Here is a 27,924-nt window from a genome sequence, read left to right as displayed (position 1 = left end):
CTACAGAAATCCTAGACCTTCAGGTGTCCAGTCCATACACCCCAGAGGCAGGAGGCCTGTTCCTCACCCCAATACCGTCACTGTCTCTGCAGAGCTGGCTCACGTTTCCAAAGAATTACAACTTTGTTCGAATGTCAGATTTCTTTATTTTTAAACTGTGCACATTAGAGTTTATTAAATACAAAATGTTCACTTTCCAGGTAAGAAATTTCAGACTTTTCCATGTTAATTAGCTTATTTTTAATCAAAATTCTTCCATTAAAAATAAATACATTTAAATTACCCAACTATTATATTCATTGTCTGAATACTTACAACTTTAGAAAATAGACCTTATACCTTGCCTACAGATAGCATCCAGCTCCGAGCAGGCCACGTGAGGTGTGCAAGACTGTTGACACTTACACATGACACATTTCCCGTGGCCACCTTGGCACATCGCCTCTCCCTGACGTCTGCTGGAAACCCTGCCCCTCCGGACGTTGTAAACGTGGTGCTCGAGTAGTGGTAACCTCCAGCTGCAGTATTACGGCCCTTAAAAGCCAACACTGCCTTTCAACGTGGCCTCGTGAAAGATACGACGCAGGACGGCGCACAGTTAGTGGAACGAATGGTTCTATTTCCCTCTGTGTAAATCTGCCTGTTTTCAAGTTGAAAAGAAATAATACGGTGTCTTCAATAACCCAGGCACACAACTAGCTATGAAGACAAGCTCATGGGTTTTAAAACAGAGGCTTCTAGGGGTTAAAATGTGTCAAACAAGCAGAGAAGTGAGGGGGCAGGCTCAGACCACCGCCCACCACCGCCCCGCCGGGCACCTGCCTGCTCTCTGCAGCCATGCCTTTCCATCAAGACGGACTCCCAGCTAATGACAGCTTCAGGCATCAGCTGACATTGGGTATCACAGTGGCCTTACTGAGTGAGCACATGAGTGCAAAACAGGCAAAGTGGGAAAAACTACTCACCACCGTCCCAGTGAGACACGCGCGCGCACACACACACGCACACACGCACGCACACGTTTGAGTTTGTGAGGTGACCAAGAGCCACAAAACATCTCAATGGAAACGTCCCAGGTAGAGTTCATTTGTTTGCTTACATCTTCATAACCTCTAAATGTTTTGGGTTTTACAAATAATGTGTTAAAATCATTAAATGGTAAAAACGTAATCACCAAAGCCTGAGGGAGGAGCCCCTGTGCCAGCACCCTTGGTTAAACAGCTTCAGGCAAGTAAAATTTGGCCTTAGAGGCATCCACCACTCACTCCAGGCTCGGGTCCCCCCAAGGGGGACCTACAGGTGCTGGATGACAAAGGGCTCCTTCAGACGCCCCTGGGGACTCCGCCCACTGTACAACCCCCCCCCCCCAAGTGGGCAGCATGTTTCCCAGAACCGCCCGGGAGGGCAGGCAGATGGGTAGCCCCGGTTCACTTCTCTCTCTCTCCTCACCACACAAACAAACAAGCGAAGGCACAGCCCCTGAAGAATCAGACGAGCCGCCCTCCTGTCCCTTCCCACTGCCAAGTCCACTGCACGCAGCCTCTGGGGGTTAGTTCTTGAAATGCAGCAAAGCCACAGACGCCTGGGCTCGCCCTTCATGCTCCAGTCTCCTGCCCGGAGTGACAGCCGAGCAGGGTGACAGCTAAGGCTTCCCTCCTCTGGTTCTGAGCTGCCGTGGCGCCCGTGCCAGGGGCTTATGCTTCCGCACAGACAGCCAAGCAGCTGGAAAGCACAAGTGAGTCGGGAGGCAGAGGCGTCTGGAGGCTGGTGCTGCAGCTCTGCGGCTGCATTCACTCGCCCGGCAGCCCGGGGGGGGGCGGGGGGGGCTCCAAATCCCAAAACAGAGCCTTGCAGACAGACAGACAGACGTGGAGTCTAGTAAACGCGAGAGCAAAGTGGGCGCAACGACGTCTGTTTGTTTGGCCTGGACCCCCCACTCCGTTTCAGGCCCAGAAGAGTGAAGACACAGCAGCTGCACATCTGTGAAAGGCGCCCGCTGAGCGTGCCGGGAAGGCAGCCGCAGCACGCAGGCGCGGACACCAAAGCTGCCGGCTGACGTGCAGGCCGTGTCTGTAAAACCCCGGATGTGACATGACGCCGCGGCGCGCGGCGGGCTGGCTCCCCAGGGCGCTACACGGACGGGTGGCGGTGCCGGACCTTCCATCGCTTGGACCGCACCCGGAAGAAGAAGAACATGAGCATCAGAAACAAGGACGAGGCCACGTAGAGCACGACACACAGGCTCATGTCCAGGCTGGAGAAGCCTGACCCCAGAAAGGGCGTGGCCGCTTCCGCCTCCCTGCGGCCGGGGACCCCGGCCCTGTCCTGCCTGAGGTGTGGCCCCTCTGACAGGCCAGGTCTGGGAGGCTGCACGCTGGGCAGATGGGGACTCCGGGAGCCCTGGTCTCCAGGCTTCTCGGGGAAAGCGCGGCCTCCTTCCCGCTCCGGGGCCTCGGCCGGGCCGCCCCCCTCGCCAGCACCGCCCAGGGCCGCGGCGTACGTGTGGTCCAGGTTATCACCGCTGTAATGCCGCTTGAGGAACAGGAGCGCCTGGCCTTCGTCCCAGCTGTCCAGGCCCTTGGTCTCCTCGTGGCAGGCCGGGCAGAGGTCTGGAGTGGGCCATGGAACCTTTGGAAACCTGGGGTCCTCACTCAGGTGCCCTGGAAGAGGGAGAGCAATAGGGGAGAGGCCTTCCAACGACCTGACCGCCCGTCCACGGCCATCACACTGTGCACACGAGCCCTGCCAGTCCCCTGCCTGCCTGCCCTCCACGCTCTCCTCCCCACCCACCTCCATTGTGACCTCGAGTGGGGTCTGGATGACACGCTCCCCTCACTCCCTACAGACCGTTCCCCTAACGCTCCCTATAGAAATGTCATTTCCACACTTGGACACTGCGTCTCAGCCGGCGACACACTGCTCCAATCTGCTCAGCTACTTGGCTTCCAAAACGGGCTGTGCCAAGTTCTCACCTCTGTGCCTTTGACCTCGAGGCCCCCTGCTCAGCCTGCCCCACCCCTGCTTGTCTTCCCTTTCCTCAGGGGCTGCCCGACACCCATGGCCCCCAACATCCCCCCTGGAGGCTCTGCATCCAGCTGTCTGCCAGCACTTCAGGCACAGGGGCTGAGCTGTGGAGGCCACTCCTGGACCCTAATAGTCCTTTAAAGATCTCCAAAAATATCCCCGAGGTGAGCCCTGGTCCCTACAGGAAAAGGCAAGTGTGGACAGACAAGCACAGCCCCGCTGGTCCCCAGAGGTGGGGGGCGGGGGAGTCCTTCCCAATCTCTCTGATGTGGCAAATGCCCTTTCACAAGATGAACCACACCCACACTCAGCTTTAACTGGATGTGCATAAATGTGAACGTGCCACGGCAGGGCCAACAGTGGCACAGGAGCCTTCCCACGAGCATGTGTGATGCACAAAACCTGGAGGGGTGCAGACCACGGAAGGCCCAGGGCTGTGCTCCGGGGTGTCCAGTGGGAGCTCTGAACACACGTGGGGACAAACGCAGAGCTGCCCGAGTCCTCAAGCAACACGGCACAGAGAGGGAGGTCCAAGGAATCTGGGTCACAACCCAGAGGCCGGAGATGGGACTGGGGGCATGACGGGAGCTAGGAGTGACAGCTCCCCGCGCCGGCTGTAGAAAGCCCCTCAGCAGCAGCAAAACGCCTGGGGCAGCTGTGCTGCTTCAGAGGGAGTGCTGCTGGGGTAAGCAGGGGGCCTGGGCAGGGGACAGAGGGAGGGACAGCTCTGACACCCTGGAGGCACAAGTCCCTTACTAGGGTCACCGTGGAAGTGCTTTGGCCCGCAGCTGATGGAGGCCACATCCTGGCAAACACAAAAAGGGCCGCGGCCACGTGACTGGAGCCCAGCAGCGAGCTCTGAGTGCAAAGAAAAACCAATTTTCTTTAGTGCTTTAGTTGTAGTATGTTTTTATAATACAGTGGATTAAATAAAAAGCAATAGTTTAGTGGCATTTTCTATTCATCTCTATTAAGATTTATTTCTCAGGGGAATTATTTTTAAGCCTAATTTTAATCTGCCACTGATTTAGGAACAGTTTGAATTACTTAACTCTGAGAAAATACATGCGCCCTATTTAGTTTTTTTAAACAAAGCCATTTTGAGGGGTTTGGTTTATAGTCTGGTTTGGTAATGACACTAAAATTCCTTACTGAAAATTAATTCTATTCCAAGTCTCCCACTGCCAAATTTACTCAGGAGCTAGTGGGTAACCCACGGGGAAGTTAAAAGGTGGCGCCATGCGGCCCCTGAAGTGAGAGAACAATCTGGAAAGCTGGGACACTGCAGGTGGGCACGGCTGTCATGGTGGCAGCTCCCAGGCAAGGTCACCATCTGATGGGGCAGACATCCCAGCTGTGAGCACGAGGTGGGGCGTCCCGCCCATAGGACACGCCCTCACTCCAGGTGCCGCCACCCCGATGAGCCACACCCCACACTGTGTGGCTTCCGCCTACCTGCCAGGCGGCTGTTCACCAGGTTGTGCTTCTTCCAAAGCCAGAGAATGGCTTGGTCGGGGGTTTTCACGGAGTCCATGGACTCCTTAGCCATCTCTTCAAAGTGCTCCCCGCATTCCTTACACCCAAAGAAGGTGCGGACGTAACTCCTGATGGCCTGCAGCACTGCCTGGGGGTCGCCTTCGAAACCTGCAGAGGGAACGCGCCACCAGAACGTGTCAGACTGTCCACAGAGCTCGGGGCGGTGGCGCCAGGAACGGGCTGGGCTGAGCGCCCGACACAGGACAAGGGGCAGGCATACGCGTCTGCAGACACAGGAGGGAAACGGCACCGGCCCAGACCAGGAGGTGCTGCTCCCACATCACACCCTGAGGTCGGCCAGCCCTGTGTCTGGCTGCAGGATGCACACCAGCACCAGGAGACGAGCCACAGTATCAAGACACCACGACTCCAAGGGCCCTCAGGGGGACGGGCTGCACCTTCAGCTCAGGCTTCAGCTGTCGGAGCCCTAGGCCTCACGGCCCAGAGGGCCGGGGCTCTGCCGGGGCGTCCGCCTCTTTCTTGTATGCCATTTCTCTTGCCTCCAAAGGCTGGTGCCAGGGCAATGGGGGCCACTCGTCCTGAATTTGTAGTTGTTTTGCTTTGAAATCTTTGCAAAACATAAGCCCAGTGTGAGCATGGCCATAAGACATGCCTCCGGGCTTGCTGCCAGCCCCGCGATGTGGTCCTTCCCGAAGGGGCCACGCTGGTCAGCTGCCAGGCCCCCTCTGGAGACGGCAGGGCAGCAGGCTGGCAAGGACCTGCTGAACGTCTCTGTGCAAGGAAACTCCCCAGCCTCTGCCAGCCAGTCTGCAGGCCTAGGTGAGAACCGACCCTGACAGGCCCCGCTCGTGACAGAGGACACTGATGCTTCACGAAGGCAAGTGGCCCCGAGCTGAAGGCGGCTGACAGCATGGCGCTAAACGGGACAACTGACACGGGGACTGAGCGCACAAATAAGAGACTCATGAGATTAGAACAGATTAAATGTCAGCATTAAAAGACTTGCAGCAAAATAATTGGGGGGAAAAAGGACGCTTTTGAGACAGACTCCATCTTAAACAACAGCAGGCCCTGCGAGTGGTCTCTCCACATGCTGGAGCAGTCCCCTCGCGGTTCCACCTGGGAAGGGCAATGTCACAGGCCCGGTGCATGTCCCGTGTCTATCACTAACCCTGGGGCCTCATTTACTTCACTTGGAGAAGGCGCGATCTGAGTGCACTGGTGACTCTGGGCTCTGTTTCCAAGGGCAGCTGGGTGGTGCCCAGCAAGACGGACCCCGTGCAGGCTCGGGACACGCTCGGGACTCGCTGCGGCTGGGTCTCTGGCCACCGGCCCGCTCGCCAGCCCTCCTCTGCAGCCGACAGCTGCCGCGCATCACTGTGTAATCCTCCTGTTCTCTCCCCAGCAAAGCTCCGCACTCAGGGCCACCCTAATCTTTAAAGTGGAAAAGAACCATAATGCTACCTGAGGGGGATTAGGGGACATATAGGCTTTCTAGTCGATGGGGTTTAAACGTGCAGGAAGGAGAGGAAAACCTTCCAAGACATAATCCGGCATCTCCGTCTGACCCAGTTCTCTGGCATGAGATGCGCCCCTGCCACTCCTGCAATGGACGCTGATGACGGGCGAGGACGCTGGGTCTGCGCTGTCGTCCACTGCCCTCACAGCTTCACAACACCAGCTTCAGCTCTGTGGCACTTCCGCACAATACCCTGGGGACGACCCCGGCCCTGGCTGCCACCATACTGCCTGCCCAGTGCTTGTCCTGTCTCGGCAGGACTGTCCTCAGGAAACACGGGGTCTCCATCCTGAGGGCCCGGCCTGGAAGAGGACGCGGGCCTGCGTGGACTGCGTCCAGCAGTGCTGAGGTTGATTTCACTCTGGGGCTTCTGAGGGTTCTCCTGAAAACCCTGCTACTTCTCCTGCATGAGATTCTTAAAGGGCTGTGCGGTCTGAAAGCCCAGCTCTCCCCACCAGGGCCCTCGACTGGTGAAGGTCCCCGAAGACGGCCACATGCCGCTTTGCAAGGTGACCTTGCTGCTCTCCCCTCACCAGGTCCCCACTTGCATGTGGGCTGGATGAGCCCTGTGTGACCAGCAGGATGTGACAGAAGCTATACTGTGTACCCCCCTGGGCCAAGGCCCCGAGAACCCCTTCCCAGACGTGCTGCCCCCACGTGAGGAGTGGGGCCGGCCGGCAGGGCCCAGACCCTCTGAGTGTAGACCAGCCAGCATGGGCGAGCACCCCAGCCCAAGCCGGGCCCCCAAACTGAGGCCACGGAACCGTGACCAAATACAGCGGTGGTTGTTTTAAGCCACCGCACTGTGGGCTAGTTTGTTACACAGCAAAAGATAACTAAAAGAGTTTTACAATTTTACTGGGAAGAATGCTGGACTGTGAGTCAAAAGACTCCACTTTTGACTTAACATAAACATCAGTGCACCTAAATGATTACGAAAACAGCACCCAAAAGACAAGCAAGCACCCTGAGCCCACAGGGCCCGCCGAGACTGTGCAGCCCTCCACGAAGTGCAAAGCGGGCCAAGCCAGCAGTGTCAGCATCGTGTGGGATGCGAAACCCCATGGTTCTGACTGAGCTCTTTCCTGATCACCGAGATTAGGAAACCCACCCAAAGCTTTGCAGTTGTAACCTCTTGTGGAGGGCAGCCTGTCAGACGGCCCCATGGTCCCCTTCCCACACTCAGTCTATGTCACCCCACCCCTGTGGGCAGGCTGGGCCAATGGCTCCCTTCTCGCGACCAGAACACGTTTGGGATGTCACACCAAGGAGGGCGCCCTCACTCACTGGTGCTCTGACATAGCCAGCTGCTGTGACGGGAGCTGCCCAAGGAGAGGACACGTGGTGAGGAACCGGCCAGGGCCGGCCACCTGCCACCAGCGAGTGAGCATGGGCGGGGCTCTCCCCGTCGAGCCTTCAGGTGATGCCCTTCCCTGGCCGACACTGTCTGAGACAGGACTCGGTTAGGCCACACTGGACGCCTGACCCACAGATACTGTGAAATAGTTAAGTGTGTGCTCTTTTGAGCTGCTAAGTTTAGAATCACGTTATGCAGTGAGAGATCAAACATACACCTTTCCTCATCTGTTCACTTATTCTGACTGCCTCCCGGCCAGCGCGTTCTTGGCCTCTCTGTGACAGACAGCTCCTGCCACACACGTGCCTGCAAGTTCAGAGGCTGGGAACTCAGGCTCCCGCAGCAGCCGCTGGGCAGTCAATGACACTGCTTGATACGCGCAAACCACCCTCTGCTGAGCTTTGGATGCACCTGCAGGCGCCATGATGGGCAACACGTCAGGTGGCCGCACTGGGACACTTTACCTGTGTCATCCAGCGCTTCTGGGTGGGTTCCGGCTTCAACGGTCAAAGTGTGGAACAGTTTCCAGAGAGAACATGTGTAGCCCCTCAGCTCCGGTCGGCTTCCTTGACACCCCACCCACTTTATACGGTTAGGAAGGAAGATTCCAGAAATCTGGGGAGAAAGCAAAGAGGAAGAGAGAATTAAATCGCTAGAATTAAAAAGTCGGTGAATGTCCTCTATCCAACTGGGTGGTGGGGACATGGGGACACTTATGAAACCTGTCGGCACATGCCGACCACGCACTGTCCTGACATGGCCCATGCCGGGTTTGCTCCTGGGATGCTTTCGGGCAGAAGCAGGGACTCCGGTACCCTCACTGGCGGGAGCGGCACACACTTGTGGTGGACTGTCCTTACACTGAGGACTCGGTACAGGCTGACAGCACCAGGCACACGCGGGAGTGGACACAGGTCGGCATGGGAACAGGGACAGTAGAGGGAAACGGGCCTGAAGGTGTCTGCACGATGTCAGGCCACGTGCAGGTCAGCTTGCTGCTCCCACCTGCCGAGTCTGGGTCCCCGCCCTGGGCTCACCCGCATTTTGTTGTTGACCAGGTCAAGGACGGCACTGTAGGGGATCCTCCCCAGGGGCAGGCTGGCCAGCCATTCTCGCAGCATCTCCAACAGCGTCCTGACCGGCGGCCGCCCAGGGAACAGCTGAGCGAGAAAGGACCTCACTTAGAAACTGGCCAAGAAAAGTGCCCCACGGAGGAGAGGACACGCGCCTGCCCCACTCGGACTGCGGGAACTGTCTCCCATCAACCACAGCTTTAACCCAGAACTGGGGTGGGGGTCTTTCTAGGAATTACAGTTCCTCTGGGACACAGAGAGGACCTGAGGGGCAGGCAGGGGGCTCTGGCCAACCCCTTCCCAGGAAAACCGGACCCCCTTCCTCCAGCCCACCTGCTGTGTCCTCAGCCAGCTAGCCACTTCAGAATGACTTTCACAGTGACCTTCTGTATCCCATCTTCGTTGTCAAGGGCTCTGCGCTCCCTCCTCCTGACAATTCACGCTAATCCCGCCTGGTACTTGCATACTCCCTCCACGCCTCCCCATGTCGTGGCTGGAGTGACCACTGAGAAAGTTACGGGTGCCACTGGGGTTTCTAGGCTCACGAATGCCGGTCCTCAGGCTGAGCCACCAGGGACCCCAGAGCACTGTGGGACTGCGAGCAGAGGTCACCGCAGAGGGTGTGCAGAATGAAGGCTGCCCAGAGCTCTTAAAACCTGGACTAAACCTTGCAGACTAAACCTTACTGCCAACGATGCGGACACAGCACAGAAACACCACCGCCAACTCCGTAAAATGTTTCTTGTACGTAGCTTTCCCAAGACCACTACCAATTCACCAGTATTTAATTTAAAGCTTAAGTAAACTTGAGGAAGATGACACAAATGAGGCAGGGCCACCTGGGCTCACGCCTCACTGAAACGAGGGTGAACCAGGCGAGCTGGTGGGGCATGTTCTCATCTAACAGCCCGGGCAGGCGAGTGCCACGTGACACAGGTCAGCAGGGCACTTTCTTAAAGGAAATGAGGGCAGCTGCAGATTTCTGAACTGTGAACGGCACAGGGGTGTCAAAACCTGTCCAAACAAGTTTCCTTTATTCATTCGAAACACACAGGCGACTCATTATTCCTTTAAACATAAAGGAGCCACGGGTTCCAGCCCTGGAGCTGAGAGTTCTTGGCAGGAACCAGACTTGCGCCAACACACGAGCCGCCCACCCACTCCCTGACTGCTAAAGGTGGGGTGCCAGCCAGCCCACCACAGGTCCCATCCAACACGACAGACCCCCGGGGACAACGATGGCGGCACCACTCGTCCTCCTCCTCCTCCTCCGACGGCCCGCCGGCTCCCTGCCCCCCACTGCCCTTCTCATCCTGCTAGTGGCAGCGCCTGTTTGCAGCCACTCTCCCCTCTGCCCTGGGCCCATCCCGGCCCCTCCACGCAGTGCCCTCTCGGCTTGCTCTGTGCGCCATGTTCCCAGTGCCCAGACAGGTCCGGCACACGCTGGGCACCATCTAGCTTAGGTCAGCTTCCCTCCCTCCCAAGTCAGGGAGCCCAGTGCCCTGAGCACCCTCTCCACAGGCTGAGCCCTCGCCCGGAGCAGACACCCCGCACACCTTGGCTACCACGGTGATGAAATCCTTGAGGGCTCTCAGCTCGGCCCCAGCAAGGGACCTGTGAGCGGCCAGCTCCACCCTCAGCAGGTAATGCAGCCCTGACTCCAGGTCTGCCGTGTACAGCCTGGACCTGCGATTAAACATCAGTCACGTGAAAACCAACTTTTACGTAAATCCCCCCTTTCTTGCTCCTACCCCAGAGGGACCCCTCCTCACGAGGACAACATGGGTGTTTCCTCCACGGCCAGCAGTGGGTCTGTCACTGGAGCCGACCCTGCAGTGAGCCAAGCCTTCCAGGTGGCCGCCCGCACACGCGGCCGCTCCCCGGGAAGCTCACGTCCACAGGAACACTTGCCTGTCAAACTCTCTCCACACAACTTGAGAGTTTTCTTCTTCGTTTGGCTTCACAGGCAACGAAAGTGATTTTTTCCTCACATCCGGCAACGATTTCAAATAAGAGGAGAAAAACGATCGGAGAGGCTTCGCACTGTGAGAAAGGGGTGGGCAGGGCATGGGCTGAGCCCTCAGGCCGCTCCAAGAGACCCGGTCTAGCGCTACAAGACCCAAACCACATCCTGAGTCACCCAGTCACCTGTCACCCATTACTACAGGTGCTGTGGGGGGGGGGGGCAGAAGCCGGCCTCAGGAGCTGGCCCCTCCAGAGATTAAGACAGACCCACACAGCACCACACAGCACCCAGCTCTGGCTGTGGTAAGTGCTACAATCATTCTTGTTCAGTGGGGACATGGGGACAGCAAGTCAGTTTGTTTGTAAGGCTGGTTGAGCATCTGCCAACATCAGCTTTATTCAAACTGGTTTCCAACAATCCTAAGAGCCTTTGCCCAGTCTGCCAGCTCTGGTGGGAGCTCTGGAAGTCGGGGCTGTGAGAAGGGGTGTCCTGGCCCCGCCCAATGTGTCAGCTCCCCTGAGCGCTGCTGTGCGGCCTGAGTGAGGACATGTGGAGGCCGTTACTGAGCTCTTCCAATGTACCGCAGGGGTCATCAAAAGCGTCCAGGTAAAAATATCAATGTTGTTTTATGTTCAATTGCACAGCTCACGCTTTTAATATAAAACGAGCATTTTTCTTCGAGAAACCCAATGGCAGTGTTAAGGGAAGCTGTCAAAGGCAGCAGCGGCCTCTGCTGCAGGGCCGGGACCCCACGTGTGCCGGCCCAGGTGCTTATAGCATCCTAACAAGCCGGACCACAGAGTGTGATACAAGATGGCCCAACTCCACAGATACCTTGCTTACCCTGAATTCCGATTTTTTTTGTTAAGACTAGAAATACACCTAAGGAACTGGCATATTTGAGGCTTCTGGGGAGGGCGCCGTTGGTGCCCCCATTAAACTCCCCAGAAGCTGAAATAGAAGGCCTGCGAAGGAGGAAACGTGTCACGTCTTCTCACTGCTGTGGCCCCAGCACATGGTGACCTGCTAAGAACTGCTGAGTGAACGCAGGCGACACCAGCCTGGGGTCTCCAGGACAGCAGCAGGCCTTCCCCACTGCTAAGCCGGCTGGGACGCGGCAGACACAGGCTTCAGGACCAGCCATCATGTACCACCTTTTCCCAACCTTTATTCAATCGAGGTGACCTTAGGGACATCCAGGCACCCAGCACAGGGAGCAGAACGTGAGGGCACTAGAGCCTGGCGCCCATCCACGCCCACCACTCACCGTGGAGCACAGGAGAGGTGCCTCGCCCCCGACAGACACGGGCCACACCTGGCCCCAGTGCACTCCCACCCCGGACCCACCAGGTGTCACAAATAGTCCTTTGGCCAAACTGTGCTTACATGTTAATTAACCCATGTGACCCATTTGGGTAAATCAAGTAACATGAAGGGACGGAAGAAACACCAAGTTTCTCCAGAACGGCTCCGTCAGCAGCCAGCGCTCTCTTCACGGCGATGTTCTCATATGGAATCAGGTCCAAAATCACCTGGATAAGGAGAGATGCGTCACCTGCCCTGTGGATGGCAGTGTCCTCAGAAGTGTCACACTGACAGGAGTGGCCTGCTACAGGAATTGGAAACATCATTTGGAATAAATCTGTATTTTCCTCCATAACCAGCCTGTTACTTACACCTTATTTTGACTGCACTCTAAGGTAACTGCCCCAGACGCACGTCATGGGCATAAACCAGTCTCACCCCGCAGTCCTACAGACCAACCATGAAAACAGTCGTCCGTGAACTTGCACTGCACTGTCTAAGCCAGAACACACATCCTCCACAAACTGACGTTCATCGTATAAGGATACATTACCACGGGGACATGGGGGCCGCACTGCTAAGCTTCTCCTGGCGTACACGGCCGTGTACCCGCAACATGGCCTGTGTCTGGGAGGCCACCAGCATCCGGGGACAGCAACGTGGCTCTGGTCAGCCGGCTGGAGTGCCAGCAGGCTCTGCACTGGCCGCTCCTTCCCTCAGGACCTGCCCCTGACCGGTCCCACTAGGCTGAGGGTGCAGCGATGGGGTCACGGTGCCAGGCGACCACAGGAGGGGCGTCTCGGGAGCCAGAGCGTGTGAGAGGCAGCCCGCAAACCCCACATGCACCACCCACCCAGCCGGCTGCTGACTTCTGGGAGAGAGTGGCTGGACCAGCCGTGTCCTGAACAGGGCGACGGCTGACTGAGCCGCGTCAGTCCCCACTTGGGTCGGTGTGCGTGGGGGTGGCGCAGGATGTCACTCGAGAGCACAAGTGAGACAGGGAGCCTGGGACAGTGGGGAATGGGGTCGCACAAAAACGTGGGGTCCTTCCCAGAGAGAAGGCGGCATGACTGCACCACCATATTCGGAGGCACGTGGTGGTCAGGTTGCTGCCCTCTGCAGCCTCCTGCCCCAGCTGCACCCACAAAAACGCCCCCAGAGCCCATGTCTCCACCTTCATCCCCAGAGCTCACAGATTATGAGTAGGGAGGCCTGCGGCAGAGGACAGCTCAACACCTAGAGCCAGGCGTTTCCTCCATCCCTACCGTTTCCCTGAAAATAAGACCCAGCCGGACAATCGGCTCTAATGCATCTTTTGGAGCAAAAATTAACATAAGACCCATGTTATATTATTATATTATTTATTATATTATATTAATCATATCATATCATATGATATTAAAGACCCGGTCTTATATTATAATAAAATAAGACCGGGTCTTATATTAATTTTTGTTCCAAAAAACACATTAGAGCTGATTGTCCGGCTAGGTCTTATTTTCGGGAAAACAGGGTAGGGGTCCCTATCAGCTGTCCTGGTATCGGCCTCTGGATCTTACTGAGACTTTGTCAATGGCACAGGCTTCAGACCCTCACATGGGAGAAGACAGGAGGGCAAAGTCTCACAATGGAAACGGGTTTTACAGAATCTTGGATTTGGCCAGAAAGTTGAGTTCAGAATACAGCAAAGAAAAATCCTGACACCAGTGCACAGGGAGAGAAGAGCAACCCCCGGAGCCAGGTGGGTCTCCTGTGAACCCCCAGCCCACACAGGCCGCATCCACCCCTGGGCAGCCTCCCCCCACCAGTCTTCTCTGTAAACCAGCAGCTCCCACTGCCCAGCAATCTACTCCTGGGCCCCACACTGAACCCTGTCATGTGGCAGGACTGGCGGAGACGCTGACACGGTACCTCACGTCCTACATACGAGCTGTTGCTCTCAAATAAAATAGCCACATAATGGCCATCACGGTTGTCAATGAGAGAAAGGACGTCACTGGGCCTTTTAAGAGAAAAAAAGAGAGGCTTTTAGTGCTTTCAAGAACAGTGAGCTGGCCATCACATGCCAGCACCCATGCCACTTAATGCACATCTATATTTTACGAAATTAAAGTCCATGTTGTCACAGAACTACGCACCGAATGGGGTCCAAGGCTGGGCAGGCAGGAGGCCTGTTCCCATCCGTGTGGTTCTGCAGGAAGTCGATCATGGCCTGTCTCACGGTCTGCAGCTCTCTGTCGGGCCCTGTGGGAGGCACCCCATCACCGCGCTGTCTGCCAAGCGCCCACCCCGCCCAGGACCCCAGCGGGGAGTGCTGAGCCCGTCCAGAGTGCAGTGCAGACAGCAGTGGCTCACACAGCAGGAGACCAGACGGCGGCGAGCGTGGGAGCAAATGGGCAACGGACGACCTCACACACACGCCGTGGAGACAGAGGCCAGAGCACTGCGATGCCCCTGCACCAGGTTCAGTACCAGGCAGGATGGCCCCTGGTGTAGGACACTGTTACCTGGGGGCTGACTGGTCCCGTTCCAGAGCCTGGTCTGGTCTACCAGGCAGGCTCATTCATAAAAATGCAGCGGTTGTGTACTTCTCTAATATTTTTTCCAACAAAAAGTTTACTTTAAAAAAGAAATGTCACCACTGTAACTGCCAAGGAAGGCAGAGCATGAAATAAAAAGTTCCCGCTGAGCCTGACTGACTATGCCCTTAAAGGCAGGCAGGCAGGATGGGGCTGGTGCCCATATGTGGAGGGGAGGGTGCGGCGACAGCCCTGTCACTGAGCTTTCTAGTCTCCTGAAGCCATTTTCACTTTGATAGATTGTGAGGTTAATCTAAGACAGTAAGATATATTGCTTATATCCTTACCTTTAAAATTTTCTCCAGTTGTAAACTCCTTTGTAAATGCTTTAAAATACTAAGAGGAAAAACACAGAACAAATAAGAAACAGCCTTGCCTGGTGTCTGTGTCAATGTTTAATCTTTAGCAACAAAATGACCATCATCTTGAAGACACAGCGCTAGTTAATTTCCTCCAGGAAGTGTTGGTGAATTAGTGAAGAACCATGTGGTTCCTCGTCTCTGTGGATACTGTGTTTACTGCCAGACTCACAGGACCAGAACCATAAAGAAGGTGCTTTCTCTGACCCTGGTGTTAAGTATGTAGTCTAATCGTTTCATTCTAACAACACAGGATTTCCGGCAGGATGACACACAGGCCCTGGTATCTCTGAACAGAGGAAAGGATTATCTTAACATTAAAAACCTTCTTCATGAAAAGACATATCAAAGGCAGCTACACACAGGGTGAGGTACTCAAAACTGGAAACAGCTTCGCACTGTGAGTATACAAAGGACGTCTATGAATCAGTAAGAAACGATAAACAACCCAAAGGAAATGGGCAAATGACAGGACCAGGAGTGGCACAGATGCGGTGACACAGGGCCCACAAACATAGAAGACAGGGTCACTGTCACTGTCAGCAGGGAACGTGTCCGTGTACCCCTGGCCCAGTGCCTGCATTCCGAGGCCTGTGCCCAGAGGGACTCTTGCCACGTACAGCAGGGGACACGCATGAGCGTCTTCACAGCAGCCGAAGCCTGAACAGCCAGCACCAACAACAGAGGGGAAAGCAAACCGTGCACCGCCACATGGTGAGGTGACTGCCAGCAACGTCCCATTACGTGAGAGAGAAGACCAGAGGCTTCCATGCAGCACAACAGCCTGTGCATAAGGCAGACAGCCAACCGGAGTGCATCGGACGCCACCAAACTCTCCGACGAGAAAGCAAGAGGACAAGTAATGTGGGGCTCAAGGGAGGGGACAGCAGACAGGCCAGTGTGCGCGGTCTGTGCAGGCCACAGACCCACAGTCTGCTGTCGCTACCCCAGTCTGCACCCGGCTCAGTGAGCAGAGTGGCACGAACAACATCGGACGCCATGCGCACAGAGCACAGGACTATAGGGCTGGGGGGGGGGGGCTAAGGGGGGCACGAAGCTTTCTCAGATGTAATATGGTGACGCCTCCCACGCAGGCGTGTGACCCAGTACACGCACACTAACCAACTACGTGGTTCTCCACGTTCCAGATTCCAGCTTACCCTCCGCCCCCTAGTGGAAGGAATGGGGACAAACCTTTCTGCGGGCCGGGGACAGGTGCACCAGGGAACCTGCCTCACAGGGCCACATACGTGGCGCGCGGAAGCACTGGGCGCCGAAGCCTCAGACCCGGCCTCCAACAGCAGAACCCACCATCCCCACCCACTGGGCACGGCACGCAGACCTCACTTCACGGTTCACCTCACTGGGGGGCGGGGCGGGCTGTGTGTGTACCTTCCCAAGGTGACTCGTCCCACCCAACAGGGTGGAACAAAAGAGGTGACCCTCTGCAAACAAACTCCCATTGAGTTTCAAGAAGCCTGCCTCAAAGGCTAAGGAGGGATTGGGCGGGGGGTGAGGGGGCGGGGCGGGGGCGGGGCGGTGGGCGGGGCGGGAGGTGGGCGGGGCGGGCAGAGGGACTCACCCGGAAGCTGGGGTAGAAGTGGACTTCGTAGGTGCTGCACACCTCGTGATTCTCCTCCTCCGCGCAGTCCAGCGCAGCCACACGGATGGCGGCGGCCCAGTCTGGGAAGCAGGGGCGAGACTGTCAGTGGCCGGGCGCTGGGCGGGTGGCCCCCAGCCCAGCCCCCAGGCCCATTGCAGGCCTGGAGGACATGTCTGCCGTCTCCTGTCCCCAAGCCCTGCAGTGCTCGCTGCAGGACACGGGTCCTCTCCCTGCGGTCTGCCACCGGCGGGGTTTTGCAGACTGCGCAGCCCTGGACTTTCTATAAGCTTGTGCCCCGAGACAGAGACGTGCGCCCAATTCTTTCGGGAGGTGACCTCCCAGGCGGTGTAGCAGGCTTCCACCAGGAGGTGGGGGACCCTTGGCTGCCGCCCTTCTTCCTGAGCACCCCCTGAACCCATTAACTCCCGGGGCTGCAGCCAGGTAGTGGCGTCTCACTCCTCCCAGCCTTACTTAGGGGCAGGAAGCTTCTGATCTGAGGAGCCTATGCTCATGGTGACCCCGAGGTGTGGGGTGGAAGTGGGGGGCGGGCTTGTCGCTTTAGTCACCAGTTTCAAAGGAACGGTCCCCAACATCCTCTGAAGGCAACTAATGAGGTTTTCTCTTTAAAAGGTTTGTTCCCTTTCTCTAGGATGTTCACACTGATTGGCGCATAGCCTAAGGAAGCAGGACATATAAGTGAGCTGGGTGGCCTCTGCAGACACAGCAGCAGGGCACACACTGCAAGAGGCCCAGGTGGGATGCAGGGGCTCGAGCCCTCCAAGGGGGACGGGCCACTCCCGTGCCAGGTGAGTCCCGCCCCTCCCTCCTGCAGTGACAACTGGCTGTCACTGAGGTGGTGAGGCTCCTCACTGCCCCTGTTCTGACACCACACACTGGTCTCAACAGGACTTTGGTTAAAAATCACGTAAAGAGTTTTCTCTGAGTTCTGCTATGACCCAAAACTCCAGAGGTTGTATTAAAAACATGCCTGGAAGGAGAGAGAAAATACGACCATCACTAGACGCTATACAAACACGAACAGCAATTTCCCACCTCATACACCACTTTTGATTAAACATACATGCCTTTTCCTCTGTAATTCTAAGAAGTTAGCCAACATTAAAACAATGCAAAGGCTCAAGTAACAACACCAACAAAGCTATGCCTTTCACCATCAATGACCGAATACTGTTCCACACACGAGCCTCAGGGGAACCAGTTCACATCCCAAGGCCATTTTAAGTGGATGGAAAAAAAATGTCACAGACCCTCCGGAATCACAGGTCATATCTTTCTGGAGTCTCAAATTACATAGGCCTGAGGAAGAACAGTTAATACTCTCATCCAGACAGTGAAGCACATGGCACAGCTGCCGTGCGGTGGACGGCAGGCAGCGGCCCAGCGGTACCTTCTCTCTGGACCGGTTCCGGCACTGAACTGCTGGACCCCATTGTAAGCCTGTCATCTTCACCGTTCACCCCACTCACCTTGCACAATAGCCCACATTTGCCATCTCTCTCCTGGCTTGCAACACAGCGTCACTGTTTATTGGGAATTTCCATGACACACTTCCATTGCACGATTAAAAAAAGCGCCCTACTGCCCATAAAGAGCGTAAGGAAACAAGAAACGGCTCCGAGAGCTAACATCTGCACACAGCATAAGCACAGGGAAATGTCAAGCTGACCCAGGAACAGAGAGGCGGCCAAACACTCACGGGCATTCACCACCATTTGCTTTTCACGGTGGGACTTGGCCCTACATTTGGTTTTCCAAGTTTTTCTTACTAAGTGTATGTAACTTACAAAAACAAATGTAAAGACACTCTCGTCGCTCGGTGCTTGTGGGGATCGTGCATCACGCATGGGTACAGCTGCCCACTTGTCCCGTTTCTGATTCTGCCTCCCTGGCGTTCCCAGGGTAAGTAGGCTGGGCAGAAATGCTGCCCACAAGGTCTGACCCCGGCCAGGTGGTGACAACCGCTTTAGTAACTGTCCTGAGCCTAACGCAGCACGTACCTGGTAGGGATGGCTGTCAGCCCTGTGGTAAACACCTTCAAACACGGAAGGCAGAAGCCCGGGTGTGCCCCAGCCACCAGAACAGGTGGTCCCCATGCCCCCGCTCGGCCTCGCAGCTGCCCCCTGCTCCCGCACCCCTGCGCTGTGACTACCTGACCCTCAAGCCAGCTCTGACGACATCGTCCCCGTCACATACCCCACCCAGCTCTCCACACACAGGGTAAGTCTGTACTTCCAGGCAGCCGGGGCTTTCAAACCTCCACCCAACCCACCGCTGACTGACTCCTGCCCCCTGAATTTCCAGGTTCCGCAGCCCGTCCGTCGCCCACCATCGCAGCCCACAGTGCACATGAAGGTAACAGGCCTGCCAGTGAGGTCTTACCAGAATGTCCCCCTCCCCTCATCCTACTACCTCCACATGAAGACACTCCCTCTTCAAACCCCATCCACTGTCTACTTCCGAAGCAAAGAGAAGTTCCCCAAACTTACAATGAACCATTTCATCCAACAGCTGCTTTCTAAAGCCTCTGCATGACACCCTGCCTTCTTAACTATGTAGAAAATCAATTCTTTGGAGGAATAAATTGTCCTTTCCCCCCCTTTTATATTTCTCTCCACTAGATCATGGGCAGACACACTCCTGGGCACTGCAGGGTTCCTTTCCTGGCCAGCAGGGCACAGCCAGTGTCCAAGGGACGGACGAGCGCACGCAGAGAGTTCTCTCCCACTCACAGCATCACTTCGGATCCACGCGACCGACACACCACACGACATGTGAGGGGGTCCCGGCCCGCTGCCTCCCCTCCCCTGGCCTGGGGCTGTGCCATCCTCTTAGATGGTAAGGGGTGGGGAGAGACTGCCAGGTGAGCGAGCCCCTCCCCTCCTCCCTGCACTCATGACACTTTTCTAACTGGTCTCCCTTCAGGCGCCCAGGTTCAGCGAGCCCTTCACACTTTCCCAGCTCAGCATGACCATCACATCGCAGTGGAATGTCGGCCTGACAGGACATGCTTGGGGGGGAAACAAGAGTCCCGGCAGGTGAGTCTGGCTGAGATGGGCATTGCTGGGGTGGGCCCCCCCACACACCACACCTGGCAGCCCTGGGTGGGGGTGGGGGGGGTCGGTGTGCACCCGCCATCCTTCACTAGACAGGCAACAGCATCCTGAAGGGACCCAATGGCTCCCCATGGTCTCAACCAGCCACAGCCACACAGTCCAGATGAGCCCCCAGCCCTTCTGGTCCTCCAGCCACACTGCACGTCCCTCCAGTGTCTTATTAGGCCATGTCCTGGCGTCCCTAGGCCTTTGAGCCTTTCGGAGCTCACTCTCCTTGCCCTCTGGGTCTGTCTAAATGCAGCTTCCTCTGCCGGCTTTCGTGACTGCTGGTCTGCGTCGTCCCCACGGAGTGGCCTGTCCCGTCCCAGCACCAGCAGGCCCATTTACATAGCAGATGGATGGCAGGCAGTGCCAGACGATGTAAGGACAGCAGTCTGGAGGCAGCATCCAGTCCACACGCTGCTATGCCACTGACCGGGTTCTGAGACTGGGCGGCTTCTCAGGTCTCTGTGCCAAGGCTGCCCCCCCTGAAAACGGAGAGCCCAGGTAACATGTACCTCCTGACGGGCGAGCAGCCGTGGCCGCTGCTAGAGCGCCCTCTGAGTGCGCCTCACGGCGGCTCTGGCTGGCAGAGCAGCAGGGCACACCACGCTCACCGGGTCCCTGGGGGCTGCTGGCCTCCTGGACAGTGAGCACGGCCCAGAGGCAGGAGAGGGGAAGGAGGCAGCAGCACAGCACGTGGGCTGAGCCAGTCCCTGTGAGGCTGCCGATCGCGGGAAGGCTTCTGTTCCTTGGCCCCAGTTCCACGGCAGCCCCTGGCCCACTTGGGGCCTCAGGAACACCTGTGGGTGATGAGTGAACGACAGCATCGTCGTGACAAGCAGCGTTGGGTCACAGGGGCCAAAGACACTGCAGAGTGGCTTCCTTCTCAGGGTCCAGCATTCCTCAGGGCTCTGGCAGTGGGTCAGTGAGGCCGAGACGGCACCTGTCCAGGGCGGTCCCCTGGCTCTGGGGACACAGATCCTTACGCCACCCATACCCACAGCCGTTCCCTAACGTAACACTGTAACCACCAGGCCCTGGCCTCAGAGATTTTGGGGGACTGAGCACAGATCACTGGCAGAGAGGTAAGCTTGTCCCCTGTCCCGAGTCCCCAGGGTGAGGGCGGGGGTGGAGGGTGCCCTCTGCTCCATACCCCACCACAGCCAGGACGGTGTGCCCCACCCACCCACTTGCCGCCCCAGGTCGCCGGCAAGAGACAGGACCAAAAGGGGATCTTGGGTCCTCCGCCTGCCCCACACCCCGTCCCGCAGAAGCGGGGGGCCGGCTCTCCTCCCTGGGGCCCCACCCCAGAGGCACCGGCTGCCTTCCCACTGAGGAGGGGGTGACGGGCTGCAGACCCCCTATTCAGGGAAAGTGGGGGCCGTGTGGACTGCAGCCACCACGTTGGGTCTTCAGCCTCCAAAGCTCCGCCCACGTCCCCAGCACCCAGAAGGTAGACTCTGCCCTTCGAAAAAGGATACAACAGCTGGTGGCACAAAAATGAAAAGGAGAAAGGAAACCCTTGTTTCTCCCAGGTGTGCAACCAGCTGCTTATTCCCACCGCAATGGTAGAAAGAGCTGGGGTCCCTCAGGAAACAGCCGTCTGGCTGCAGGGTACTGAACCTGAGTAGCCTGCCACCCCCCACACACGACACGCCGCAGCCTTGCGGTGGGAGGGCTCCTAGGCCAGTGTCGGCGCCTAACGCTGGACGGCCCGAGGCCCGACTCGTGCACCATGACCAGGGCCAAGGGTGTTCCTGTACCGTCTGCCGGCGGACCTGCTCGGGGCTGCGCGACACGGGCCGTGGCCAGGAGCGGCCGCTGGGCCACAGAGCGCCTGATGCTGACCAAAGTGGCGTGGGCACCGAAGTCTCTCACAGCGTCCCAACAGTGGCCCTGCTGGTCTCCAGCCCTCCAGGGAGCAGACACCAGGTCCCTGGACCCCTGCTTAAAGCCACTCTTCTGTCCTGTGGCTCAGGGGTAAGGACACGAGGTAGCAGCCCAGAGCCCCGGCTGCCAGCTTCCACGGCTGCTGGTCCCATCGCAGCCGCCCTGCTTCCCCACTGCGGCCCCTTCTAAGCCCTCTGGACACGGCATGGACAGCATGCTGACCCCTCCCCTCCACGGGGTGGCCCCTCACCCTCACGCAGCTGCTCCACCTCCCCTTTGGGCCTCTCCGCCCTGCCCCTCTGAGCCCGTCCTCCACTGCCAGGTGCCAACCCACCATCCTGTGCATTTCCCAGCATTATCACCTGCAACCAACTGATTCATTTTGTTTTTCTGTTCACTGCCTGGTCCTCCCCTGAAGCACAGGCTCCACTGGGCAGGGCCCTTCCGTCCATCACCGCTTCCTGCACCTACCACAGTGCTTGGGGCAGGGGACGCCCAGGTACAGGCCCCATGAATTACCAAGCAGACACCACATCCTGCTCCCGCAGGGAGCTTGCTGGGGCAGTGGTGGGAAAGGACAGTGCTGAGCCCGCGCCCCGCCTGCCTCCTTAGGAGTCCTGAGAATCAACAAGTCCGTCGGCGGAGCCCCACTCATAGCCAACGTCCCCTGGGAACCGGCTGCCATCCTGGTGGAGGGCACAGGGCGACACTCACGAGGCCTTTGTCTGTCTTTGAAAGGTGCCAAGGGGAGAATTTCGGTTACAGTCACTGCAAGGCTCCGGCAGATGGACTGGCATTGAGGGAACACAAAGGAGACACAGCCTCCGTCACCAACACAAGGCACACAGACCATTTCAATGGTCTGCTCCGGGGTAGCGGCCTCATTCAGCTCGGACCCTCCCCTCCTCCTGCCTCTCCCACCTGTCTGGGTCCCAGCACACAAAGGAGAGAGACGCTCTGAACTGAATGCAAACTGCCAGCTTTCATGACATCTCCGGGCCACCCCCAGCTAAGCAGGGGGGGGGAACCAGCTGGGAGACTGCTGTCAGGGGCAGCCACTCCCTGCGGCCTGTGGACCCCCACTCCTCACTCTCACTCACAGGCCTGCCTACTTTTAGTACCACAGGCTTAAAAACTACTTGTGCAATACTTAAGCTTCTGCACACAGTGGACTGAAATGTCTTTCAAGTTTACTTGTCAAATAACCACACTACTTAACCTAACAGGATGAAACCTTTCATTGTGACTTGTCAAGTTCCATCGGAAAAGTCTAGGAAAGTCTGATTTATGGTCAAGCATCAACTAGTTCTAGAAAACGATGATGGTGCAGATTAATTAGCCTCCCAAGTTTAAAAGAAGGCAACTGCAGAGTTGTTTTTCAGGCAGAGCACCCCCCCCCAATATGGCTTCTCCACCCTTGTGCAAACTCAGGGCAACGTGGGGGTTCCCATGCCCACGTTCCAGCCACCGGAGGGCAGTGCGCTGTGTCTCCTGGTGCAGGCCCCTTCCTGGCTGAACAAAGGTCTTTCTGGGTTAGGTCAAGTTCAAGCCACAAGTTCAGAATCTCTAGGCCCAGGTAGAAATGAAGCCCACAGGCTACTGAGCAGAGGCCAGCACAAGTCATCCAGACGCTACCCAGAGCCGGCGTGAGGAGTCCCGAGTGCTCGCTTAGCCCTCCTAGCCTCAGCTGGAGCTGGCTCGGTGGTCCGTGCCCCCCCCCCCCCCAGCTCCTGGCTCCCGGCCCAACGTGGGCTGTCCAGAGTCCCCACCGGGCATTCCAGGGCTGCTGCAGAGGTGCGAACCGTGTCTCGTTGGTTCAATGCTGAGACGTCACACTGCTGTGAGAAAGGAAAGCTACAAGCACAAGTCCACACACCTCCAGCGCTGAGGCAGGGCCAGCGGCATGTGTGGCCCGCTTCCTCCAATGTCGCCAGCAGTGGAGCGCCTCTGAATACCGCAGCCGTCACGGAGCCTGCGTCTCACAGGCATCTGGGCCACCAAGGGAGGACGCTGCTGCTGCCTGCCTGCCTCTGATCTCCCCTTCCAGAGTCCAGGGCAGCTCCTGGCAGCCCTCCTGGGGCTCTCCTTCGGGCTGCACCCTGCACGTGTGCTAACCCGTCACTCTTGCCACCATTAGCACCCATCCTCCCTCAGCCCCCATTCCTCCTTCCAGTGAAGACACTGGGCCCGTGGGGAACGCCGGGTCCTCTCCTCTAGTTCACCTCCAAGAAGCCGGCCGTGTAGCCACAGATGAAGTCCAGGCCAGGTGGGGAAGAGCTCGGAGGGAGGCAAGACCCAGAGCCGACGCCACGCAGAAGCAAGGCACAGGGAGTGGGCCCTGGGGCACTGGAGTCCCCCAGCCTGTCACTCAGCTGTGACCCCCAGTGGATAAGCCTCACTCAGCCTCATGGCGCACCATCTGCAACCTGAGTGCAGCGACCCCCCTGCAGGACGGGGAAGACGATGTGTGCGCCGTGGGTCTCTGGTTCCCCCTACACTGCCTCACCACAATCCTGGGACCACGTCTCTACAGAGATATTTCAGCGATATCTCAAGGGAGGGGCTGCCCCAGGCCAAGGTGTCCCAACTGCCAGCACCACGGGGTGGCAGACCAAGGGAGCTGCCACCACAGCGCTGGTGACAGGACTTTCAGGAACACTGCAGGGCTTTGTTAGAGTCCTCTGAAGTGACAGGCCCAAGCCAGAGTACCAGAAACACTAGAGTGACACTGGGCTACACCCGACAGTACACCTTTTGTTGGTAAGCCACCTTCTTACTTGAAAAAAACACACACATTTATTTTCAAAATCTGAGAAATGTCAGTGAAGAGCTAAATTAAAGTTCATTCCAAATCTAGGAAAATGAAGGTACCCACCTAAGCTGTGGACAGAGTCCCTACCCAGCTGGGGAGAAGCCCCCCACCCCCCCATTCAGGCTTTCTGCTCCTGAGCAAGCACAGGCCAGTCAGGAGGCAAGGCAATGGCGTGGGGGGGAGCAGATGCTCATCTAGCTCGATGCCCGCCCACCCCCCACGCCCATCCCAAGCCAGGGGGCAGAGCCTGTTATCATAACCACCCACTTTCTAGAAGCCACTCAGGTGTAGAGACTGGAAGGAGGGTGGCAGATGGGGAAAGCTGGCTAGATACTCTCCAGTCCAAGGTGTGCGAGCCCTGGGGGGCTGACTGGACAGCCCAATTCCCAAGTGATTGATGGGGACCAAAGTGTGACCATGGAGTGAGCACGGCACTTGGACTTGTTAGAGAAAACCACAGGACCAAACGGCAGCACTGTATCAGAGCCACGACACCTGATGAGGCGTCACAGCTCCGAGTGCAGCTTCAGCCTCTCCTAGGAGTGGCACTGCAAACCAGTCTGGAGTTTCCTGCTCTACACTGGTGAGGTGACCTGCCTGATCAGACCCCCGCCTCCCCCTAAGGGAGGGTGTCCTGGCCTGAAATAACCCACCTTAGCTTCTTAGTCCCACCCTCTCTCTGCCTATAAAACCTTCCATTTTGTACAACCCCTCGGAGCGCCCGTCTAGTTGCTAGACAGCATGCTGCCCAATCCATGAATTGCTTAATAAAGCCAATTACATCTCCAATGGATGGGGTTGAATTTTGTTTTTTAACAGGCTGGAGGACAAGTGTATAGGCACCCTTTTCCCTGCGAGGTGGCCCACAGTGGGGAGCACGGCACCGAGCTAGGGGGGCTTCCACGGACTTCCAAGGTGAGGGTGAGGGTGGTTCTTCCCAACACATGCCATGGTGAGTCTGGGGAAATAAGGCACAAAAAGGTCCTGGCGTCAACCACGTGGGAAGCAAAGGGTCAGCGTTAACAGAGTCCTTAACTGAGGAACTCTCGTGTGCAGTAGGCATCCACGAGAGGGAGTCACACGCCACGTTTCCCATCACCTCTGGCCACGGGCCATTTCTAGCAGGTGTCCTGCAAGGTGTCCCTGAGCACAGTGACACTCCACCTTTGGGGCTTGTGCTGACAGGATGTTGGGCCTCATGCCGTTTCTGACCCAAATGGGCTGGGGCTGCCCACGTGCACTTCTAACAAGTCCCCAGGTGACCTCCCTTTGGGGACCCCAAGTGGGACACTCCCTAGTGCAGAGGGCGCTTGGGCAGCCCTGCTGGCATGGCACCCCTCCTCCCTCTCAGCCTACTCTTGCCTCAAGGGTCCAAGGGTCCTTCGAGCTGTCTTTCACTTTTAGCCACATCTCCATCCGGTCTCAGGCCTTGATCTTCCGGCCTCGACCTGGACAATGTCCAACCCTTTTAAGATAACCGTATTTGGCTAATAGTTAAGTTACACCATTCGGTACGGATTTCACTAGCTTCACTTGCGGAAGTAACCTTCCAAGTTTCAGGGACAATTCTCAAGGGTCCTCACGTGCTGGTTTCACTATGGAAGTTTGCAATGCTTGAATCTGGTTTACGACTTTTGTAGTTCAGAAACTACACCGAAAAAATCAGAATATGCACAAAATAGGTGACAAATGCTTTACCAGAGCTACCTGCACCTTAATGGCATGCATCCCTGTTTCCGCCACCGAATGACAACTGAGAACTGAAAGTCCTCTGCATTACTCAGGGGCTTGTTTGTTCTCTAAGCAAAGGCTTGAGGCAAAAAAACCTATGAGGACGAGTCCTCTGCCCACTTCTTAGCCTCTGATCTCATTTCTGACCAGGGCAGGACATTCGGGACTTAAGAAACCACCCTCAGAGAGCAAACCCTTTAGAACGAAAAGGCCCAACACCCTGAGGTAAGACGAGAAGCAGCCTAAAGACGATCATTTACAATTACGCACAAAACCCCTCGATAGACTTCTTTCAAGTTTCTTTGGGAATCAGTTTAGATATGAGACAATCACAACAGGGTTGAATGTAAGACTTAAAAACAGAGGTAGGAAGGAAACAGCAATTTGTTACCCTCTCACCCACTGAAATACATAATTAGAGGTTAGCTCAGCACCAGCTAGCATCCAGCCAAACCTCACTCTTGCTGGGGACAAGCTCCTACTTCAGGGCGATTTACATTCCATTTTAGGTCCATTTCAAAGGTGGGTCCGCTTGCAAGAAGGATGCTACCAATGTTCCCTCCTGCCTCAGCTCTGCCATTGAGAGCAGGCAAATACCTCAGGGACTAACAACTGCAGCGTGATTACAGTGGCAAACAGCAATGCAATGTGGGGACATAACTGCTAGTTTGGTGGATGACAGATTTAACAAAGGTTGCATGTCCACGAACAAGGAACCTCCCAGTGAAACGCTTCAAAGGTCTTTTTCTGCTTCTACAGACGTCTGCACAGTACTTGGACGTCTAAGTTGAGGGCTCCTCATCTGGTCAGCACCCCTAAGCAGAAGAGGGTGACAACCATGAAGGATTTAGAGGGAAGGGGCTTGATCCTCAAAGAATGGCGATTCTAGGCACTGAAATGGGATTACTGAGGACGGGGTGTGCATCAGGAAACAGCTAGAATAAAGGCCTGGGGGATTTACTAATAAAGCTTTCGGGAGTTCAAACTCGGTGTTTGGAGAGCTGGGCGGCATCGGGAGGGCTACCCTGTCCCCAACTGTGGAGTGAGGTTTGGGGGAAAGGGTTCTTGTCATTCTGACTTGCGACAGCAACTTCCCAGGAAGGAGCCCATGGAGGGGTCATCTGGGGGACCCGGGGCGCAGGCCAGAGGAGGCCGAAGCGGGGTGCGCTGCAGGACAGGGGAAAGGGGCCTGGGCGGCTGCCGCGAGCCAGAGGGGCGAATCCCAGGCGCTGCAAGGGCCGGGCCGGGCCGGCCAGAGCCGGGGTGTCGCGGGGCGCGCCTCACCTCGCACGTCCCCGGCCAGGGCCCGCCAGGTGGGCGCGTAGCCGATGCAGTGGCCGCACCACGAGGAGTAGAACTGCACGAGCCACGCGGCCGAGCTGTTGGCGGTGGCTCCGCGCACGCTGCCGCTGTCCAGCACCCACACGGCGTCCTCGCCCGCGCGGTACAGCCGCGCCGCGCCGCCCGCGCCCGGCCCTGCCGCCGCCGCCAGCAGCACGAGCAGCGGGGGCAGCCGCGCGGGCCGCACCGGGGTCGGGCGCCGGGCTCGAGCCGCCGTCCCTGCCGGGGCTCCCGGGCTGCGCGTCACGGGCACCGCCCCGGCCGCCGCCATGTTGGGAGTGCCGCGGGGCGCCTGACCTTTCACCCTAGCAACCGCCGTCACGTGAGCCGCAGCACCCGGCCCCGCCTCGAGGGCCGGGTCTAGCCTCAAGCCCCGCCCCGGAACCCCAAACCCCTCCTTCCAGACGCCTCTCCACGCCCCGTCCCCGCCCCGCCCAGCTTCTGTGTGCCGGGACACGCCTTCAGCCCCCGCCCACACGCGCCAGGCCCCGCCTCCAGTCCCGCCCCCGAGGTCCGCCCTGCCTCCGGACCTGGTCCCGCCTCTCACGCGCCCCTGCAGGCCCCGCCCCCAACGCCTAGTCCTCCCGGGTAGGAGCCCCCCCGCCCCAACCCCCCAGCCTGGGGTAGAGTCGCCAGACTTAGCAAATGAAAATTCAGGACGCCCAATTACAGGTGAATTTCATATAAACAGAGCGTCGTTTTTAAGTCTAAGTCTATCCCGTTAAATTTGCATTTCAGATATGGGCCATTCT

General features: G+C 57.3%; 1 protein-coding gene and 1 long non-coding RNA gene across 2 annotated transcripts; one reads left to right on the top strand and one right to left on the bottom strand.

Moving 5' to 3' along the window:
* Positions 1–122: 122 nt before the first annotated feature.
* Positions 123–27,457, bottom strand: QSOX2 (quiescin sulfhydryl oxidase 2). The gene is made up of 12 exons (XM_019756684.2): positions 27,116–27,457; positions 16,262–16,362; positions 14,608–14,656; positions 13,880–13,985; positions 13,653–13,743; positions 11,823–11,968; positions 10,382–10,513; positions 10,027–10,156; positions 8,435–8,557; positions 7,862–8,012; positions 4,480–4,668; positions 123–2,660 (listed from the first exon to the last, which is right to left on the bottom strand). The coding sequence occupies exons 1-12, from the start codon at positions 27,441–27,443 to the stop codon at positions 2,131–2,133; spliced, it is 2,076 nt and encodes a 691-aa protein (XP_019612243.2). The 5' UTR covers positions 27,444–27,457; the 3' UTR covers positions 123–2,130.
* Positions 18,392–19,874, top strand: LOC141571213 (uncharacterized). The gene is made up of 5 exons (XR_012496010.1): positions 18,392–18,520; positions 18,605–18,655; positions 18,922–19,138; positions 19,226–19,338; positions 19,658–19,874. It is a non-coding gene; the product is annotated as an uncharacterized LOC141571213 (long non-coding RNA).
* Positions 27,458–27,924: the final 467 nt, after the last annotated feature.

The sequence above is a fragment of the Rhinolophus sinicus genome, linkage group LG04, assembly GCF_036562045.2.
Source record: "Rhinolophus sinicus isolate RSC01 linkage group LG04, ASM3656204v1, whole genome shotgun sequence".
NCBI classification, from domain to species: Eukaryota; Metazoa; Chordata; class Mammalia; order Chiroptera; family Rhinolophidae; genus Rhinolophus; species Rhinolophus sinicus.
Note: the sequence above shows the minus strand (reverse complement) of the source record. Positions and strands in the feature narration are given on the sequence as shown.